The 22151-nt window shown below is 43.8% G+C and overlaps 1 protein-coding gene across 1 annotated transcript in view; it reads left to right on the top strand.

Moving 5' to 3' along the window:
* LOC120927195 (nascent polypeptide-associated complex subunit alpha, muscle-specific form-like) overlaps positions 1-17579 on the top strand; it is a 54398-nt gene extending 36819 nt beyond the window's left edge. Inside the window, exons 13-16 of the mRNA XM_040337706.1 lie at positions 690-4526; positions 10931-11098; positions 16696-16869; positions 17361-17579. Coding sequence (XP_040193640.1) covers positions 690-4526; positions 10931-11098; positions 16696-16869; positions 17361-17374 — 4193 coding nt within the window. The 3' untranslated portion in view covers positions 17375-17579. The remainder of the gene's footprint in view (positions 1-689; positions 4527-10930; positions 11099-16695; positions 16870-17360) is intronic.
* The last annotated feature ends 4572 nt before the right edge of the window (positions 17580-22151 follow it).

The following is a 22151-nucleotide window of genomic DNA, read 5'->3' as shown; positions in this document are numbered from 1 at the left end:
GCATGCAAACTTTCAAACTTCAAAAACAACAGCACTGGTGTCAGCGAACACATTATTAACCCCCAGCACTGGTGTCAGCGAGCGCATTATTACCACCAGCACAGGGTTTGACAAATTTGCTTGGAATCTAGGAGCCAGCTTAAAAAGTTAGGAGCCAGAAAACGCACCCCGTCCCGACGAGCTTGCGCGCAGAAGCGAATAAATACGCGAGCAGCGCCCGCATATGTAAACGGTGTTCAAACCACACATGTGAGGTATTGCCGCGATTGGTAGAGCGAGAGCAATAATTTTAGCACTAGACCTTCTCTGTAACTTAAAACATGCAACCTGTAGATTTTTTTAAACGTCGCCTATGAAGATTTTAATGGGTGAAAAAGTTTGTCGGCATTCCACAAGCGGACGCAATTTTGAAGCGTGACATGTTGTGTATGAATTTACTCGGCGTAACATTATCTTTCATAATATTAAAAAAAATGGGGATAACTTTGAGACCACTGATCTAAAACATTCAGAACCTATTTAGCTTTTAATAATATGATGTTATGCACTACAGCTGTGGTTAGAATGCATTTGTCTGGGCACCAGCTTATAACATTGGGGATCAGTCAAGGGATTCAGTAAAATAAAAAATATATGCTAAGTGCAAGCTGGATCTTTAACTGTTACATGACAATTTATGTTTTCTACAGGTTCCAAGTCTGCTCCATCATCTAATCAACCTATTCAGCATCCCAAGGGTAGTGAACCTATTCAGCATCCCAAGGGCAGTGAACCTATCCACAAGAGTAGTGAACCCAAGGAACATCCTAAGAGCACAGAGCCTAAAGAGCACCCTAAGAGCAATGAACCCAAAGAACATCCAAAAAGCAGTGAGCCTATTCAGCATCCCAAGGGCACTGAGCCTATTCAACATCCCAAGGACACTGACCCTATTCAACATCATAAGAGCACTGAGCCTATTCAGCATCCCGAAGGCACTGAGCCTATTCAACATCCCAAGGGCACTGAGCCTATTCAGCATTCCAAGGGCAGTGAACCTATTCAACATCCCAAAAGTAGTGAACCCAAGGAACATCCTAAGAGCACAGAGCCCAAAGAGCATCCTAAGAGCAACGAACCCAAAGAACATCCAAAAACCACTGAACCTAAAGAGCGTCCCAAGAGCAATGAGCCTATTCAACATACCAAGGGAAGTGAGCCTATTCAGCATCCTAAAGATAGTGAGCCTATTCAGCATCCCAAAGGCAGTGAGCCTATTCAGCATCCCAAGGGCAGTGAGCCTATTCAACATCCCAAGGGCACTGAGCCTCTTCAACATCCTAAGAGCACTGAGCCTATTCAGCATCCCAAGGGCACTAAGCCTATTCAGCATCCCAAGGGCACTGAGCCTATTCAGCATCCCAAGGGCACTGAGCCTATTCAGCATCCCAAGGGAAATGAACCTATTCAACATACCAAGAGTAGTGAACCCACGGAACATCCTAAGAGCACAGAGCCTAAAGAGCATCCTAAGAGCAATGAACCAAAAGATCATCAAAAAAGTAATGAACCGATTCAGCATCCCAAGGGCAGTGAACCTATTCAGCATCCCAAGGGCAGTGAACCAGTTCAGCATCCCAAGGACACTGAACCTATTCAGCATCCTAAGGGCAGTGAACCTATTCAGCATCCCAAAAGTAGTGAACCCAAGGAACATCCTAAGAGCACAGAGCCTAAAGAGCATCCTAAGAGCAACGAACCCAAAGAACATCCGAAAACCACTGAACCTAAAGAGCATCCCAAGAGCAATGAGCCTATTCAACATCCCAAGGACAGTGAGCCTATTCAGCATCCCAAAGGCAGTGAGCCTACTCATCATCCCAAGGGCACTGAGCCTATTCAGCATTCCAAGGGCAGTGAACCTATTCAACATCCCAAAAGTAGTGAACCCAAGGAACATCCTAAGAGCACAGAGCCCAAAGAGCATCCTAAGAGCAACGAACCCAAAGAACATCCAAAAACCACTGAACCTAAAGAGCGTCCCAAGAGCAATGAGCCTATTCAACATCCCAAGGGCAGTGAGCCTATTCAGCATCCCAAAGGTAGTGAGCCTACTCATCATCCCAAGGGCACTGAGCCTATTCAACATACCAAGGGCAGTGAGCCTATTCAGCATCCTAAAGATAGTGAGCCTATTCAGCATCCCAAAGGCAGTGAGCCTATTCAGCATCCCAAGGGCAGTGAGCCTATTCAACATCCCAAGGGCACTGAGCCTCTTCAACATCCTAAGAGCACTGAGCCTATTCAGCATCCCAAGGGCACTACGCCTATTCAGCATCCCAAGGGCAGTAAGCCTATTCAGCATCCCAAGGGCACTGAGCCTATTCAGCATCCCAAGGGCAATGAACCTATTCAACATACCAAGAGTAGTGAACCCACGGAACATCCTAAGAGCACAGAGCCTAAAGAGCATCCTAAGAGCAATGAACCAAAAGATCATCAAAAAAGTAATGAACCGATTCAGCATCCCAAGGGCAGTGAGCCTATTCAACATACCAAGGGCAGTGAGCCTATTCAGCATCCTAAAGATAGTGAGCCTATTCAGCATCCCAAAGGCAGTGAGCCTATTCAGCATCCCAAGGGCAGTGAGCCTATTCAACATCCCAAGGGCACTGAGCCTCTTCAACATCCTAAGAGCACTGAGCCTATTCAGCATCCCAAGGGCACTAAGCCAATTCAGCATCCCAAGGGCAGTGAGCCTATTCAGAATCCCAAGGGCAGTGAACCAGTTCAGCATCCCAAGCACACTGAACCTATTCAGCATCCTAAGGACAGTGAACCTATTCAGCATTCCACGGGTAGTGAACCCAAGGAACACCCTAAGAGCAATGGACCCAAAGAACATCCAAAAATTCATGAGCCTGTTCAGCATCCTAAAGGCAGTGAGCATATTCAGCATCCCAAAGACACTGAGCCTATTCAGCATCCAAAGGGTACTGAGCCTATTCAACATCCCAAGGGCACTGAGCCTATTCAGCATTCCAAGGGCACTGGACCTATTCAACACCCCAAGAGTAGTGAACCAAAGGAACATCCTAAGAGCACAGAGCCTAAAGAGCATCCTAAGAGTAATGAACCCAAAGAACATCCAAAAACCACTGAACCTAAAGAGCATCCCAAGGGTAGTGAGCCTATTCAACATCCCAAGGACAGTGAGCCTATTCAGCATCCCAAGGGCACTGAGCCTATTCAACATACCAAGGGCAGTGAGCCTATTCAGCATCCTAAAGGTAGTGAGCCTACTCAGAATCCCAAAGGCAGTGAGCCTACTCAGCATCCCAAGGGCAGTGAGCCTATTCAGCATCCCAAGAGCAGTGAGCCTATTCAACATCCTAAGAGCACTGAGCCTATTCAGCATCCCAAGGGCACTGAGCCTATTCAACATCCCAAGGGCACTGAGCCTATTCAGCATCCCAAGAGCAGTGAACCTAGTCAACATCCCAAGAGTAGTGAACCCACGGAACATCCTAAGAGCACAGAGCCTAAAGAGCATCCTAAAAGCAATGAACCAAAAGATCATCCAAAAAGTAGTGAACCGATTCAGCGTCCCAAGGGCAATGAACCTATTCAGCATCCCAAGGCCAGTGAACCAGTTCAGCATCCCAAGGGCACTGAGCCTATTCAGCATCCCAAGGGCAGTAAACCAGTTCAGCATCCCAAGGGCACTGAGCCTATTCAGCATCCCAAGGCTAGTGAACATCCCAAGGGCAGTGAACCTAAGGAGCACCCCAAGGGCATTGAACCTGATCAGCATCCCAAGGGCAATAAGCCTATTCAGCATCCCAAGGGCAGTGAGCCTATTCAGCATTCCAAGAACAGTGAACCCATTCAGCATCCCAAGGGTAGTGAGCCCAAGGAACAACCAAAGAGTACAGAACCTAAAGAGCACCCTAAGAGTAATGAACCAAAAGAACATTCAAAAAGTAGTGAACCTAAAGAGCATCCTAAGGGCAATGAACCAATTCAGCATCCCAAGGGCAGTGAGCCTATTCAGCATCCCAAGGGCAGTGAGCATATTCAGCATCCCAAGGGCAGTGAGCCTATTCAGCATCCCAAGGGCAGTGAGCCTATTCAGCATCCTAAGGGTATTGAACCTACTCAGCATCCCAAGAACAATGAACATATGGAACACCCAAAAAGCAGTGAACCAAAAGAGAAACCTAAAAGTAGTAAACCTAAAGAGCAACCCAAAGACAATGAACCTAAGGAACATCCAAAAGAAAATCAGCATAAAGAGCATTCCAAGAGCAGTGAACCTAAGGAAAAACAAAAGAACAGTGAACCAAAAGATCACCCTAAGGGCAATGAACCAAAGGAGCATCCCAAAAACACTACATCTAGAGGAAGCTCTGGATTTTGTTCTGACAAAGTTAGTGGCTTTTATCCCGTCAAAGGAGACAAGAATGCTTTCTGGCATTGTGACAACGGCATTACCTATCGTCAAAACTGCCCTGCTGGTCTCGTTTTTGAGCTCAGCTGCCACTGCTGTGAGTAATCATGTTTTTGACATTAATCTCATTGAATGTAATGTGTTTTCTACTTCAAAGTGACAAACAAAATGCCCTTATTCCTTTTGCCACCCCTCTCTCCACTGAACTAAACTACCCCAGATGCATTTGTTTACAAGATGTGTTTGTTTATATCCTTCTCACAAAGGCGACATAAACTGGTGTTGCCCGCACACAGCTCCCCATGGAATTCTATGTAGCCATGTCTCATTGAAATCTATGGGATGTTAATGTACACATGAAGCCACTGTAGAACAGCATTGTGTAAAGAATATACACATACAGAGGCTGAGGATGCCATTGTGAGACAAGATTATAATGGGTAACAATAGTGTCGTTTAGCTCAGTGGTAGTGATGTGAGAAAGGATAAGTACACTTTGTTTAAAGGTACACTTATCCCCCCCAAAAAATTGGGGCAATATTGAAAATTCTAAATACCTTTTTAAATGACATTGACATTTTAAAGCTGACCTTAAACTAAAAAAAAAATAGCCCACTGTTTATTGAGGACCCTTATGCTGAAATGCTGCAGAAAAAATGAAGAAATTGTGGAGTTTGGTAAATACAGTGCGTTTCAACAAAAAAAACCTGACTTCAAATAGTTATATTTAAAATTGAAAGTGCGGGTCAGAGGGTAACAGTGGAACATAAACATGTTTTATATATCCCCACAAGATAAAAGTCACAGAGTGTAATGTCTTGAGATCTTGGGGGCCAGGAGTGTAGTGCCAAGTATTGGTGTCCCAGTCGACCTATCCAATGTTGAGGAAAATTGTTATTTAGAAATCGACAATGTTTATTGTGCTAATGCGCCATCTTGCTGAAAAATGTAATCTTCAGAGTCTTCATTAAGTTGTGGGAAAAGCCAATCCTTCAGCATTGCAAGATAGGAATGTCCCGTAACAGTGTTTCCCTCAAAAAAGAAAGGGCCATAAATCTTTGTAAATTAAACTGCACAAAACACATTTTTTTTGGTGAAAGTTGCTAATGCTGTATAAGTTCATGTGGCTTCTCGAGTCCCCACATGCGAACATTGCGACACGAAACGTTACCACTTAGATGAAAGGTTGCTTCATCACTAAAATCAACTGTGGTAAGAATCTGTCATCCTCCATGTCATCTAAGCCCATATGACAGAAATCTAAACATTTCACTTACATGAAGAGCTTGTACCAGTTGCAATCAGTATGGCCTCAGAAGCAAATGTCTTCTTGACACATTCCAAACATTCGTATGAGGGATCACAAGGGCTCGACTAGCACGACGAGCGAACTGGTGGGGGCTTCGCTAAAAAGCCTCTTGAATTCGTTGCACATATTCCTCTTAAGTGTGTGACCACCCTGGGCTCTTTCCCTGATATAAACACCCCAATTCTTCAAATTGTTTATACCAATGACTAATGTTCTTGGCCACTGGTGGGTCAATTCCAAAACGCTGCTGAAATGCTCACTGCACCATTATTTCGGACTCAGTCTTGCTAGATTGGAGAACACAAAACATCTTCTGTTGCATAGATGCCATCTTGTTAACGACTGAGGTTAGGATTTCTTTGGGAGTTAGTAGTGATATCTAGCGGCTGTCAATTGCAATCCTTGGCCATGCCCGTTCAAGTAGTACATGTTTAATTTACTAGCACTGAGTAGGTGGAAACACCTGAGGTAGTCAATATTCTCAGGGATCTTGCAAGAATGATAAAGTCATCCACTGTATGGAAGTTTGTTTTTTGCTACAGCTTTGGGGGAGGTGTGAATAAATACATAGGCCCGGATTCACATACATCGGCGCATAGTTATGCCGGCGTAGTGTATCAAATATACGCTACGCCGACGTATCGCAGAGCGGCGAGCACAGTATTCACAAAGCACTTGCTCCCAAATCTACGCTGGGTTCCCTCAGCGTAACTCGTCGTAAGTGGCAGTGGGCGTGAGCCATGCTAATGAGGCGTGACCCCATGTATTTGATGGGCCGAGCGCCATCAAGATACGAATAACGAACGGTGCATGAGTCGGCTCATGGACGTATCCCAGTGCGCATGCTCAGAATCACGTCGGAATGAACGCCTAAGATACGTCGAATCACTGCCCAGCCCTATTCACGTACTGTGTAAACGACGTAAAAAACGACGGCTGTGTTCCCTGGTGCAGCCATTTGCATTGATGCTGCTGACTTACACCTGCTTTATGAGGCTTAAATTTACGCCGGACGTACGACTTAAGTAAACCACGTAATAATGCGCCGGGCGCAAGTACGTTCGTGAATTGGCGTATCTCACTCATTTGCATATTCGAATCGTAAATCGATGGGAGCGCCCCTTGCGGCCAGCGTAAATATGCGCCACGATACGACGGCGTAGGAAACTTACGTCGGTCGGATGAAGCCTATTTACAGGCGTATCTTGCTTTCAGAGTCAGGCGCATATATATGACGGCGCATATGTGCACTTACGCGGCGTATCTCGAGATACGTTGGCGTAAGTGCTACGTGAATCCGGGCCATAGACTTTGTTATGTAACGTAAGGTCTGCTTTAAAGTTTATATTTAATTTTAGTTATTGAGTTTGGACGAATTTTAGTCTGTTAAATAATAGTTCAAATATAACATTTTGCATTGATCTGCATGCACATAATAGTCATACTCCTTGTAAACTATTGATTACTTTTAATTCATAATACATATATTTTAAGATAATGTTCCTGTTCCACCAACAAAGTGACAAAGTGCTACTGGATCTAAGAAGATTGTATTCTGTGTGGGAAAAGCCAGTGTTTTTTTTTTCTGTGGCTGGTGACAAACATGTCTTTTGGCATTGTTCCAATGGAATAGCCTATATACAAAACTGTCCTGCTGGCTTAACTACTTCAGCTCTGGAAGGATTTGCCCCCTTCCTGACCAGGCCATTTTTTGAGATATGGCAGTCGCTTCAACTGACAATTGTGCGGTCGTGCGACGTTATACCCAAACAACATGTAAGTCCTTTTCCCCCACAATTAGTTTTCTTTTGGTGGTATTTGATCACCTCTGCGGTTTTTATTTTTGTACTATAAACAACAAAAGAGTGTCACTTTTGGTAAAAAACACAATGGGCTAGATTCAGATAGCCCGCCGTAACTTTGTGCGGGTGTAGCGTATCTCAGATACGCTACGCAGCCGTAACTTAGTGAGGCAGGGGCTGGATTCACAAAGAACCTGCGCCCTAAGTTACGGCAGCGTAGTGTAAATCTGCCGGCGTAAGCGCGCCGAATTTAAATTTTGAAGAGGTGGGCGTGTTTTATGCTAATAAAACATGACCCCACGTAAATGACGTCTCTAACAAACGGCGCAGGCGCCGTCCGTGAATGTATCCCAGTGCGCATGCTCCTAATCACATCGCAAATAGTCAATGCTTTAGACGTGAACGTAAAAATCCGATCGTGTCCAAAACGGTGACGTAAAACACAACGACGTGCTGAGAAAAATGAAGTTCAATGCTTCCGAGCATGCGTCGACTTGATTCTGAGCATGCGTGGATTTATGACTGATGGATTTCCCCACAGACGATCGTTTTTTTCTATTGGTTTTTTAACCATAAGAAAAATTTAAACAGGTTCAATTTTTTTTCACCAATGGCAAAAAAACTATGGGGCCCACACACCATCGGTCCGTTTTCATCAGACGAACCGATCGCGTGTACAGGGCTTTAGAGTAATGGCACCCCAAAAGCAGCACTATTCTGCTGCAATTACTTGGCAATTGTGGCAAAACATGTGTTCCAAAATCACGCTAATCTTATCGTCCAAAAAGGAAATGAACGTTAAATGGAAAATCCATCACAGTGTTTTTTAGCAGAAAAATTGTATTAAAAAAAGTAGCAATCAAATTTTATAAAAAATATGTTTATTTGTATCAAAACATGTATTAATAGGTACATAAGAGTTGTAAAAAACAATTCTAGCAGAAAAAGCATGATCCATCAACAACAGAAAAAATACAGCTCATGTTATATAAACCCATTGTGTTGCATAGAGTTTCACATGATATCCCTACGCGTTTCGACCTTTTAATTATTGGTCTTCTTCAAGGGAGTTTTTTCTATGTGAAAAAGAGGTGTAGATTATATTTTAAATAAACCATAATTTTGTGTATTAGGTATATTCCATTATAAATTGAGCAATGTATATCTACCATTTTCGATGAGAGAGTTATGTTCTACAACCAGAAAAATTGCTGTTCCTGTAAAAGCACGTCAAGCCCTGATGATTCCAAGAGTCCACACACTATTCTACTGCACTCCAGGGAGGAACCCTCCCTCCTCAAAACTTGCAAGAAGTCACCCTTCTGTTGGACTGAGGAATGGGTTGGGGGAGGGCGAGAGAGCACCTGCAATTTTTTTAAATTTCAAAATTAACTGATTAGGACCCATCAAGGTAAAGTGCCAGAGACAGACAATTCTTTGGCTTGCTAGTGCCTATATACTTTTAGCAATTGGAATAAATTGTATTATGCTAGCTTTCCCATACTGCTATATTATTAATTTTAGGAAATTAATAGACTGTCCTATGCACGACACCCAGACTTGCACTTTCAGCTTGTTCCCGCAATGCGATATCTAAACGGGGCTCTTTTTATGTGTGTTTGTGTGTGTCAAAACTCACTGAGATGTATCCAAAGGTTGAAAATGAACCATCTTTAATTAACTTTTTTGGAGTTGTAGTTAAAAACAAATAGCATTTTTTTTCTTTTATTCACAGGTATGGCTTTTAATTTTAGGCCGCAGTGAAAAAAAATTTTTCTCTCAGTGTTGGTAATGAAATGATGAACATTAATGTCTGGGTCAATCGGTCTTCCAGTCAGTTAAATTAACAGAAATTGATGACATACATTTTTTACAAAATTCTAACACAGAAAAAGTCTTGTAGCTAGATTCACAGACGCCGCCGCAACTTTAAGGCGGCGTAGCGTATCGTATTTACACTATGCCGCCTTAAGTCAGAGAGGCAAGTACTGTATTCACAAAGTACTTTGGCGGCGTAGCGTACATAGGGCAGGCGTAAGCACGCCTAATTCAAATTAGGATGAGGGGGCGTGTTTTATGTTAATGTGGTGTGACCTGACGTGATTGACGTTTTTTACGAATGGCGCATGCGTCGTCCGTGTACATATCCCAGTGTGCATTGCTCCAAAGTACGCCGCAAGGACGTATTGGTTTCGACGTGACGTAAAATTTTCAAATTTCGACGCGGGAACGACGGCCATACTTAACATTGACTAGTCCAGCTATTTGATGGAATAACTTTACGCCTGAAAACGCCTTACGTAAACGGCGTATCTTTACTGCAATGTGCGTACGTACGTTCGTGAATAGGCGTATCTAGTCATTTACATATTCTACGCCAAACTCAACGGAAGCGCCACCTAGCGGCCAGCCTAAATATTGCACCCTAAGATACGACGGCGCAGGCTGTCGTATCTTAGCTAGGTTTAAGTGTATCTCAGTTTGAGAATACACTTAAACTTAGGACGGCGCAGATTCCGAGTTAGGTCGGCGTATGTACTGATACGCCGGCCTAACTCTCTCTGAATCTAGCTATTGGAAATATTTCATCTATCAGTTAGCAATGAATCTTTGTTATTGTTGGCATCCCTGAGCAGTTGGCTCAAGATGCTATAACTGGAAGTCTGATGCTGAGCTGTGGTGCTTATGCATCAAAAAAAATGCTGTATTTTAGACATCTTTATATTCATTGTCAGACTAAATGCCAGGGCTTTAAAGGGGTTGTAAAGGTAAAAAAAAAAAAAAAAAAAAAATAGCTTCCTTTACCTTAGTGCAGTCTTCCTTCACTTACCTCATCCTTTAATTTTGCATTTAAATGTCCTTATTTCTTCTGAGAAATCCTCACTTCCTGTTCTTCTGTCTGTAACTCCACACAGTAATGCAAGGCTTTCTCCCTGGTGTGGAGTGTCGTGCTTGACCCCTCCCCTGGAAAACAGGAGAGTCAGGACGCTCTCTACGTTGCAGATAGAGAAAGGAGCTGTGTGTTTGTGGGCGTCCTGACTCTCCTGTAGTCCAAGGAAGGGGGCGAGCACGACACTCCACACCAGGGAGAAAGCCTTGCATTACTGTGTGGAGTTACAGACAGAAGAGCAGGAAGTGAGGATTTCTCAGAAGAAATAAGGACATTTAAAAGCGAAATCGAAGGATGAGGTAAAGGAAGCTATTTAGGAAAAAAATGTTTTACCTTTACAACCTCTTTAAGGCTGATGTGCTCGATGCCCTCACCAAAAACCTTGCCCCTTTATAACCCTGTTAACAGCTCAGATAGGAAAAACAAAAGGCTGCTTCTGGTGGAGCAGATTTTAACAAGTTTACATATCTATAAACTTATGTGCATTTTGCTTTTTTTAGGCAACTATCCACCACCTCCCACAAAGACAAAAGAATTCTGTTCTGGGAAAGCCAGTGGCATATACCCTGTAGCTGGGGAAAATAATGCTTTCTGGAACTGTGCAAATGGAATAACCTACAAAGAATACTGCTCTACTGGCCTTGTATTTGATGTGAGCTGTGATTGCTGTAAGTAACTGAAATATTATTATATAAAACATTAAAGCATTTGTAAAGGTAATTGTTTTATTAAAATTAGTGCTGTCAGTTAAACACGTTATTAACGGCGTTAACACAAACCCATTTTAACGCCGTCAATTTTTTTATCGCGCGATTAACGAGGTTCACCCTTTAAAACATTTTTTTTTTGTCAGCACGTACCTCTTAACCCTTTCACGCCGACGGGACGCATATATGCGTCCTCGGCGTTCGGGGGTTATACCGGGATGATGCCTGCAGCCGCAGGCATCATCCCGGTACCGTTGTTTAGAGCGGGCGATCGGCTATCCAAACATAACAACCGATGCAGCTAAAAGCCGCTCGGTTGTTATGCCGGAGGAGCGGGAGGGGACATCCCCCCCCTCCCGCCGCCTTTCGCCGCTCTGACCGGGCCTCCCGTCCCACCGGGAGACCCGATCCTCCATCCGCCGCGTTCTGTGTTCAGGCGGAGACTGACACTAAGCCGTAAATGGCTTTGATTCAGTCTCCGCATTGAAACCACGGAAGCGGCGTCATGACGTCACTTCCGGGTTTCTCGGCTGCCAATGGCGCCGGATTTAAAAAAGTACACAGTATTCAGAATCGCCGTTTTAAGCGATCTGAATACTTTGAAGTGCAAAGGAGGGCTCGGAGGTCTTTTAGACCCCGATCCCTCCATAAAGAGTACCTGTCACCACCTATTGCTGTCACAAGGGATGTTTACATTCCTTGTGACAGCAATAAAAGTGATCAAAATGTAAAAAAATAAAAAAACACAATTTAATATTATAAAAAAAAAAAAAAAAAATAAGAAAACAAAAAAAAAATGTTTTAAAGGGTGAACCTCCTTAATCGCGCGATTAATCGTGAGTTAACTATGACATTAATGCGATTAATCGCGATAAGAAATTTGAATCGCTTGACAGCACTAATTAAAATAACAAACATGTTACACTTACCTGCTCTGTGCAATAATTTTGCACAGAGCAGCCCAGAACCTCCTCTTTCGGTGTCCCCTGCCATCGCCTCATCTTCTTTGTGTGCCTCCATAGCAAGCAGCTTGCTATTGAGGCACACCTTCAGGCTCGATCCCTAGCCTGGCTGTTTGCATCTATTGACACACACAGCGCGACTCAGCCCTGCCCCCTGCTTTCTGCTCACAGAATTTGATTGACAGCAGCAGCCAACGGCTGCTGCCTTTGTGAGCAGAGAGAAAAGACGAGCCACTGCAGATGGGCACACAGATAGATTGACTTAGGTAAGTACAAAGGGGAGTGAGGGAGCGATACAAATACTGGGATGTTTTTTACCTTAAAGTAGAGTTTCCATCTCAAATTTTTTTTTTCATTATTGTGCTCATTAGACCTAAAAAAGGTAAAAAAAAAAAACATTTTTTTTACTCATCTGGAAATGCCTGTTGCTATGCGGTCCCACGAAATCTGCCTTTGAAAGCACCTAGGATTCTGACATCATCTCCCTCTAATGCTCCTGGGAAATGTGTGTCATCATTTCCCAGGATGCAGTGCGCTGTCCAATTATCACTCCCCATCCAAGACTTCCAGGAAGTAAGGGCCAGATTCACAGCTGAGATACTCCGTCGTATCTCTCAGAGTATCTATGCGACTGATTCATAGAATCAGTTACGCATAGATATCCCTAAGATCCGACAGGTGTAATTGTTTTACACTGTCGGATCTTAGGATGCAGTACCGCGGCCGCCGCTGGAGGGAGTTTGCAGCGTAAACCAGCGTCGGGTATGCAAATTAGGAGTTACGGGGATCCACGACGGATTTTTGCGTTCGCCGCTAGTCTAGTTTTCCGTCGCAAAGTTAGTCGTCGTTTTGGGTGCCCTAACTTTAGTCAGCGTGGGCCAAATTCCCAAAAGAGATACGCAGACTTAACTGCTGTTCAGCCTGCGTATCCCTGTGCCTAACTTTGGAAACGATTCTCAAAAGGCTTTTTCCAAAGTTAGGCAGAAAATCTGACATGTGTAAGACACTTACACGGTCAGATTTTAGGATGCAGTACCGCATCCGCCACTGGGGGCATTTCTCATTGAAATGCAGCTTTGCGTATGCAAATGAGGACTTAAGCAGATTTTCAAAGCATTTCAGCACTTTGATTTCTGCGTAAGTTCCGAATTTGCCGGCGCAAAACTAGGGCTGGTTTTATAATGTGGAAAGTTAGCCAAACCTTGTAAAGGCCCATTCCAGCGACGGCATTTGTTATGCATTCCTGAGGGAGAACTCCACGGCAATTTTTAAATTCAAAACCGGCATGGGTTCCCCCCCAGGAGCATACCAGGCCCTTAGGTCTGGTATGGGTTGTAAGGAGACCCCCCCACGCCGAAAAATTGACGTAGGGGGTCCCCCTACAATCCATACCAGACCCGTATCCAAAGCACGCTACCCGGCCGGTCAGGAATGGGAGTGGGGACGAGCGAGCGTCCCCCCCCCTCCTGAGCCGTGCCAGGCCGCATGCCCTCAACATGGGGGGGTTGGGTGCTCTGGGGCAGGGGGGCGCACTGCGGGCCCCCCCACCCCAGAGCACCCTGTCCCCATGTCGATGAGGACAGGACCTCTTCCCGACAACCCTTGCCATTGGTTGTCGGGGTCTGCGGGCGGGGGCTTATCGGAATCTGGGAGTCCCCTTTAATAAGGGGGCCCCCAGATACCGGCCCCCCACCCTAAGTGAATGGATATGGGGTACATCGTACCCCTATCCATTCACCTGGAGGCAAAAAGTAAAATTTAGTAAACACACAACACAAGGCTTTTTAAATTAATTTATTATTCTGCTCCGGATGCCCCCCCTGTCTTCGTTATTAGCTCAATTACCAGGGGGGGCTTCTTCTTCCACTCTCCGGGGGTCTTCTCCGCTCTCCGGGGGGGGTTTCTTCTTCCGCTCTCCGGGGGGGGCTTCTCCGGACTCCGGGGGGCTTCTTCCATCTTCTCCCCTCTTCCGCTGTTGACTCGGCGAACCCCGGTTCTTCTGCAGCTCTCCGGTGCCTTCTTCTTCAGCGCTGGCTGCCTGCTATGTTTGTGTGTTAGCTCAATTTCAAACAGGCAGCCGGCGCGGTTTTCTGTGACGTCAGGGTCTTCTGGTCTTCTCCCCTCTTCCGATGTTGACTCGTCGCCTGTTGTCGCTGTAATGATGGAAGCGCGCCTTGCATCACATTTATATAGGCATCACCGTCCCATCATGCTCCGGTAGGTACCCACGTGGTGGGTGCCTACCCACGTGCACCCACCACGTGGGTACCTGCCGGAGCAAGATGGGACGGTGATGCCTATATAAATGTGATGCAAGGCGCGCTTCCATCATTACAGCGACAACAGGCGACGAGTCAACATCGGAAGAGGGGAGAAGACCAGAAGACCCTGACGTCACAGAAGACCGCGCCGGCTGCCTGTTTGAAATTGAGCTAACACACAAACATAGCAGGCAGCCAGCGCTGAAGAAGAAGGCACCGGAGAGCTGCAGAAGAACCGGGGTTCGCCGAGTCAACAGCGGAAGAGGGGAGAAGATGGAAGAAGCCCCCCGGAGTCTGGAGAAGCCCCCCCCGGAGAGCGGAAGAAGAAACCCCCCCCGGAGAGCGGAGAAGACCCCCGGAGAGCGGAAGAAGACCCCCGGAGAGTGGAAGACCCCCGGAGAGTGGAAGAAGAAGCCTCCCCTGGTAATTGAGCTAATAACGAAGACAGGGGGGGCATCCGGAGCAGAATAATAAATTATTTTAAAAAGCCTTGTGTTGTGTGTTTACTAAATTTTACTTTTTGCCTCCAGGTGAATGGATAGGGGTACGATGTACCCCATATCCATTCACTTAGGGTGGGGGGCCGGTATCTGGGGGCCCCCTTATTAAAGGGGACTCCCAGATTCCGATAAGCCCCCGCCCGCAGACCCCGACAACCAATGGCAAGGGTTGTCGGGAAGAGGTCCTGTCCTCATCGACATGGGGACAGGGTGCTCTGGGGTGGGGGGGCCCGCAGTGCGCCCCCCTGCCCCCGAGCACCCAACCCCCCCATGTTGAGGGCATGCGGCCTGGCACGGCTCAGGAGGGGGGGGACGCTCGCTCGTCCCCACTCCCATTCCTGACCGGCCGGGTAGCGTGCTTTGGATACGGGTCTGGTATGGATTGTAGGGGGACCCCCTACGTCAATTTTTCGGCGTGGGGGGGGTCTCCTTACAACCCATACCAGACCTAAGGGCCTGGTATGCTCCTGGGGGGGGAACCCATGCCGTTTTTTTCTTTGAAAATTGGCATGGAGTTCTCCCTCTCAGGAATGCATGCTGAGCGACGCTGACATTTTTTTTTATAATTATTTGTTTTCCCGGCGCGTCTTTTTTTTTCACCCGTCGCAACTTTAGTGTCCCGTCGAAATTCTCAAAGCCGACCGGCGTTAATTACGTTCGCGCGCTGCACGTCGGGAAAATTACGTCACACGCATGCGCAGTACGGCCGGCGCGGGAGCGCGCCTCATTTAAATTTTAAACGCCCCCAGGAGAGGAGGACCGCCTTACGACGGAGGCACTTAAGTTACACAGCGTGTAATTTCTACCTAAGTGCTTTGACGATCAGGCACTTAGGTAGAAATTTTAAGTCAGTGTAACTTAACTGCTGAAATTTAAGTTACGCAGACTTTTTGAGAATTTGGCCCCAAATGTATTGCTGTCTAAAGTATGGCCGTCGTTCCCGCGTCGGAATTTAAAAATTAACTTTATTTGCTAAGCCGTCCGGGAATACGGAATTACGCTACGCGCGTCGCCGTTCGAAAAAATTACGTCACTGCGCGCAAAGCACTGTAGGAATTCCTAAACGGAAGCTGTGATCAGGAAGCTGTGATCACTGTCGTGTCACACATAGCCCATCCCCCCTACAGTTAGAACACATCCCTAGGCACACTTAACCGCTTCAGCGCCACCTGTTGGTTAACCCCTTCACTGCCAGTGTAATTTTCACAGTAATCAGTGCATTTTTATAGCACTGATCGCTTTAAAAATTACAATGGTCCCAAAAATGTGTCAAAAGTGTCCGATGTGTCTGCCATAAAGTCGCAGTCACGATAAAAATCGCAGATCACCACCATTACTAGTAAAAAAAAATGCCATAATTCTATCCCCTATTTTGTAGACGCTATAACTTTTGCGCAAACCAATCAATATACGCTTATTCCGGGTTTTTTTACCAAAAATATTTAGAAGATTGAAACTGAGGAAAAAAAAGTTTTTTTATATATTTTTTGGGGATATTTATTATAGCAAAAAGTAAAAGATATTGCATTATTTTCAAAATTGTTGCTCTATTTTTGTTTGTTAAAAACCGCAGAGGTGATCAAATACCACCAAAAGAAAGCTCAATTTGTGGGAAAACAGGACTTCAATTTTGTTTGGGAGCCACGTCGCAAGACGCAGTGCCGAATCGCAAAAAGTGTCCTGGTCTTTGACCAGCAAAATGGTCCAGGGCTAAGTGGTTAAGAAGCACCCAATTCCATTATTTACATTTTTTAAACAAAAGCTGTTGATGCAAATAATAAACCATTAAGACCTAACTTTCATATAATATAATAACCTTTATTTTACAATTTTAGGCAACTATGCTCCCACTCCTCCAGCCAAGACTCAGAAAGAATTCTGTGCTGGAAAAGCCAGTGGTCTTTATCCTGTAGCTGGTGACAAGAATGCTTTCTGGAACTGTGCAAATGGAATTACGTACAAACAATACTGCTCTACTGGCCTTGTGTTTGATGAAAGTTGTGAATGCTGTAAGTTACTTTATGTTTGGACAAAAAATTTAAGTTGCTAAAACTAAGAGAGTTTTTTTTAAAGCTGAATTCTAGGGGGGGGGGGGGACACTCTTGCAATGAGGCTAGTAAACTTTAAATGCTATTTTTTACCTAGGGTACAAGGAAAAGGTAACTTTACTTATCTAATCATTGCATGACACCAGGTTCCCCCAAAGTCGCCTCTCTAAGGTTCTTATGTACAAGTAAACCTGTACATTATATAATGTTTAACAAAACCTGAGTTGCAGTTACATTGTTAGTGTCACAATAATTCTTCATGATACTAAACTTCTAGATAAGCCAACCAAACAACCATTGCATACAGTTATTGGCTAGTAGGATTGCATTATACTTTATTCACAGTTTACACATTGAAAAAAGAGATTGTATATTTTGCATATATATTTTTTTTCTCAACAGCTTTGAGTGTAAAAGGCATTTGAAATCACAGCACTTGCTTATTTTCACAGGTAATTATCCTTAGGCGAGTGACAGTGGCAGTAACGAAGGTGATCTTGTTCTGCAAACTGGCAAAAAAAAGAAACTTTGGAAGCAGAAAGTTGGATTAAGCTGCAGGCATAGAATAATTGATTCTGGTCAACAAATTGTTTACAGTGATGACTGAGTTACCCTCACTGCAGCATCTTTTGCCAGTTCCAACAGAAATAAATGAATCACTACTCAAACAAGTTTGTTGTTTTTTCTTTCATATATGACTATTTATATATTGGCATTTTTGTAAATCTGAAGCCATATTCGAAAATTGAATTTTTCAGAAAGTGAAGTAAACACTTGGAATTTACCACCAGCAAGTGTGGGGGGAAATACCAAAATTTAAACATGTCTGTGACAAAACAAAATACATTTAGCCCAGGTTCACACTGGGTTCGATTTGGTTCGATTTGAGATGCGATTTCACATGTGAAATCGCATCTCAAATCGGCGGCATTTGCCGGCAATTGTTGGCAATGACACTGTCCTAATCGGTGAGACGCTGCGGCGCTTTCAAAAAGTAGTTCCTGTACTACTTTTTGCGATTTCGGGCTGCGATTTACATTGACATCTGTGCAGAAACCTGCACAGATGTCTCTTAAATCGCGGCCGAAATCGGGACTGCCAGCGGGAGTGAAGCCGTGCGAGTTCAGCTGAACTCGCACGGCTTCACTCTCGCAGCCCAGTGTGAACCAGGGCTTAAAGTGGAAGTAAACCCCCCTATCATTTTCAGCCAAGGAAGCTGCCATATTTGCCTCTGTTTAACTGCCATGATGCTGCACATGTGATCAGTTATGACACTAGCCATTGGATGGCTTGACAGTTTGGTTGAGAGCAAAACCAATTGTAGTGTTACATTTCCGGCATGTGCCAGAATTGAAACTGTTTTATGAATGGGTTTACTTCCGCTTTAAGTGTGTATGTCTTGAAACAAATGCATCCTGGCAAAACGTATTTGTCCCGCTCCTGTGAGTGTCAAATGCTGGCTTCCCACACTGGGGGAGTGTGCCAGATGCTTGGGACCTTTCTGAATGAGGTCAACAAAATTGGTGGCAAGGAGAATAGAATAAATAGTAACTGGGTAACATAAAGAGACCAAAATTTTACTAAAAATGTATTTGTCTTGTTAAAGTTTAGCAGAGTTATAGGTACAATGGTGCAGACATGACGTGCAGCAAAATTGAGCTTCCATTAAACAAAAATATTTATCACAAGGGCTTCCACTAGGGCTGTGGAAATTAACTATTAATTCATCGATTAATCTTAAATTTTTTTGATCGATCAAAATTTTTTTGATCGATCAAAATTCTTTTGATTGGTACTCACCTCTCCGCTGACTTCCGGGCCTTCAGGGAGTTCCATCGGAGATCCGGTGATGTCACGGACACCGGCGGGGCTTGCCGTGTCCATCTGAAGGGCTCCTTTGCTGTGCCTTCATATCTGCATGCCGGCGGGACCTTACTATCTGCCACACGCAAGGGCTGTTACACTTCCCTCTATTACTTCCCTCTATCAACCTGGGATTCTACAACCATCCACTGGGAGTTGTGATAGTTTCCTTCACGGGACATTTACATGCCGACGGACTGATGTTAACCTCTCCTCATCTGGATTCAGCAGTGGCATCGTTGTACCTATTTTTATACCAGTATCATACTTAGCTACATGTTTTTATGATTGCTTTTTCTACCGTTTGGTATTACTCGCACCATTTTTACAGTTTATGTAGCTACATCGATTTTATCTCCAGTGCAATATTTATTTTGTTACCTACTTGAAGACTATAAAAGTTTTAATTCTATTCCCATTGAGAGCTGCCTTTGTGTGTTTTTTGTATCCTGCTATTCATTTTTCCAGTGGTTGGTAGCTGCACTGGGAATCAGCCTGCAAGGAGATCAGCTAAAAGTAGTTGGATCTGTATGTGCGTTATAATGAATCGAAATTAGTAGATTAATCAATACAAAAAAAAACACAACATTTTTAATCAGTAACAGCCCTAGCTTCCACACATTATGCATGTGCTTAGAGCTAGTTCTATAATTCCAGACTCGTAGTGCCATCACCTTCCTACCATGGTTGACTGGATAGCATTATACTAAGTGTATCAGCAGGACTGAACCAAAGGGTAGGCAGAATGGGTGGCCACCTTTGATGTGTAACCTATGCTGCTAAAGTAGTGTACAACTGGTGGAGGTGGGTGCACCTTGGCCTTCTTGCCTGAAGCACCAAAGGAACTTGCCCCAGTACTGAAGATGAGACACCAAGACCACTCAAGGCACTCTAGGGTTGGTGGCTAAAAGACACACACACACACACACACACACACACACACACACACATATATATATAAAATCAGAAAGGCCCTCATGCTATTAACTGTAGATGCTAATAAATGTAAAGAAAGTTGCATAATCCGATTGCCACATGTACAGTATGGCCACATTATAGAGATGGCCATACATGTGCCACATAGACTGAACAATCAGATTGTAATATTTGTGGCCCGTTCAATGTTAAACAATCTCTTTTAACCAATTTTCTTATATATTTTTTTGCAAATCAAGAAGAATAAATGGCAATTATAACAAACATGGCAACATTCAAACATTACAAACTGATCTTTCCAAGCCTATAGACTTAACCTTACACATTAGCCGTGTGTGGGGAACTGGGTCAAATCCTTTTGAAAATCCATGTATACCACGTCTACAGACACCCCTCTGTCTAAAATTGTACTCACCTCCTGATAAAAGGAAATCAGCTTCATTTGACAACTTCTGTCTTTCATGAATCCATGAATTTCATGAATCCATCATGTTGCTTAAACTATTTTTTTCAGCAAGAACTCCTCTATGTGATCTTTTGATAAACTCTCCAGTATCTTCCCGACTATAGAAGTTAAACTAACAGATCTATAGTTACTTGGTAAAGACTTTGATTATTTTTAAATATGGGCACCACATTAGCCCTATGCCAATCCAGTGGTACCATGCCAGTCATTAATGAGTCCCTAAAAATGAGAAACAATGGCTTTGAAATGACAGAGCTCAATTCTTTTAGGATCCTTGGGTGGATGCCATCTGGTCCAGGTGCTTTATCCACCTTTATTCTGTCTAAATATTTCCGGACCATATCACTTTCGAGCCATTGTGGATCATTTGGAGCTGTGTTAATATTATCCCCATTATGTACAATGAGCTCCGAGTCCCCCATGCTCCTTTGTATACACAGAGCTAAAGGAAGTGTTAATAAATTTGCCTTCTCTTTGTCCCCAGTCACCCACTCTAGATTATTTTGGAAAGGGCCAACATACTCAGACCTGAACTTTTTACTATTAATATATTTGAAGAATTTTTGGGGGTTTGTCCTACTATCTTTTGCAATCTGTGGTTTGTTTTGAATGTGTGCGTCCTTCAATTCCTTTTTACATATCTTATTATACTCTTTGTAACATTTAAACGATGATAGTTTTCCTTCATTTTTATATTTTTTAAAAGCTATTTTCTTATTATTTATAGTTTTTTTAACTTTGGCCGTGAGCCACATAGGTTTTTGTCAAGACCTGCAGTGGTTATGGTACTGCGGCCTTCTTTCCATCCCTCAATCGCCGAGCTTAAGTGATTATCGCTACCATAGGAGGTAGAGGGATAGTGGAGATGAATGCAGTTTCCAGGATGATTTTTCCCAATGATTAGAATATTCCCCCAAACATTAGCCAAGACTTCATGAAGGGTGTGCCAGGCATAGAATAACTTTATTGAGAAGGCAGGCTCTTATATTCACCAAAAAGAATACTTGCAGTAATCGGATGGACAATGACCATCTCCACCCACAACATCATACAATGGGTACTAACGAGCCTCCAATTCACATATTTTAGGAGACAGACATTCTGTCTCTGAGATAATCTACATGAGTTAATTACTAATCATTTAGGTGACAAAAGATAAGCTCTTCTCACCTGCTACACAATACACATTTATCATCAATCGAAATTCACACAATACAGTATCAATTAGCATCACACCATGAAAGGTTCCTAAGAGCCAGACTAAGGTTCATTTCCATGACAGTAGCAGACAACATTACCACAGCAAGCTTTTATAGTACACCCGCCCTCTCTCGGCCTGGGAGATATTGAGATCAGTTAAGGAAAAAAACGATTATCTCCAGGCAGAGAGCACACAATTTTCCCAAAAGTTGGAACACCCTTTTCTACACAAGGTATCCCTACCATTACATATCCCCTGATAGCCCTGATCTGGGGGACCAACATATCCAAATTTCACCCAGATCGGTCCAAAAACAAACCGAACCTATGAGAAAATACTGAATAAAGTCTTTTTTCTTCACAGTTTTATTTTTAGTCTTATTGACCATGGGAATGTACTTTGCAGTAAGGTAGCATACAGTCTTTTTTAAGAATTGCCATTTCTGTTCTGTGTTCATCTATGCCAATATTCCCTCCCAGTCTAAAGCCCCATACACACCATCAGATTATCTGCAGATTTTTTTCTGCAGATTTACCAAAACCATCTAATAGGAGGTCAAACCTTAAGAGTTTCAATTTGTATGCAATCAGGCAGGCCCTTGTACTACATGGTTTTGGTAAATCTGAAGACAAAAATCTGCAGATAATCTGATGGTGTGTATGGGGCTTTAGTCTTTGAGAGCAGCCCTCATCCTTAAAAAATGTGCTCTCTTAAAATTAAGTGTTTTTATCTTTTCTGTATGTGTTTGTTGCTTACAGCTAACATTAAATTAAATCA

Source organism: Rana temporaria, chromosome 2 (assembly GCF_905171775.1).
Source record: "Rana temporaria chromosome 2, aRanTem1.1, whole genome shotgun sequence".
Lineage (NCBI taxonomy): Eukaryota > Metazoa > Chordata > Amphibia > Anura > Ranidae > Rana > Rana temporaria.
The sequence above is the reverse complement of the archived record's forward strand: the minus strand, read 5'-3'. Positions and strand labels throughout refer to the sequence as shown.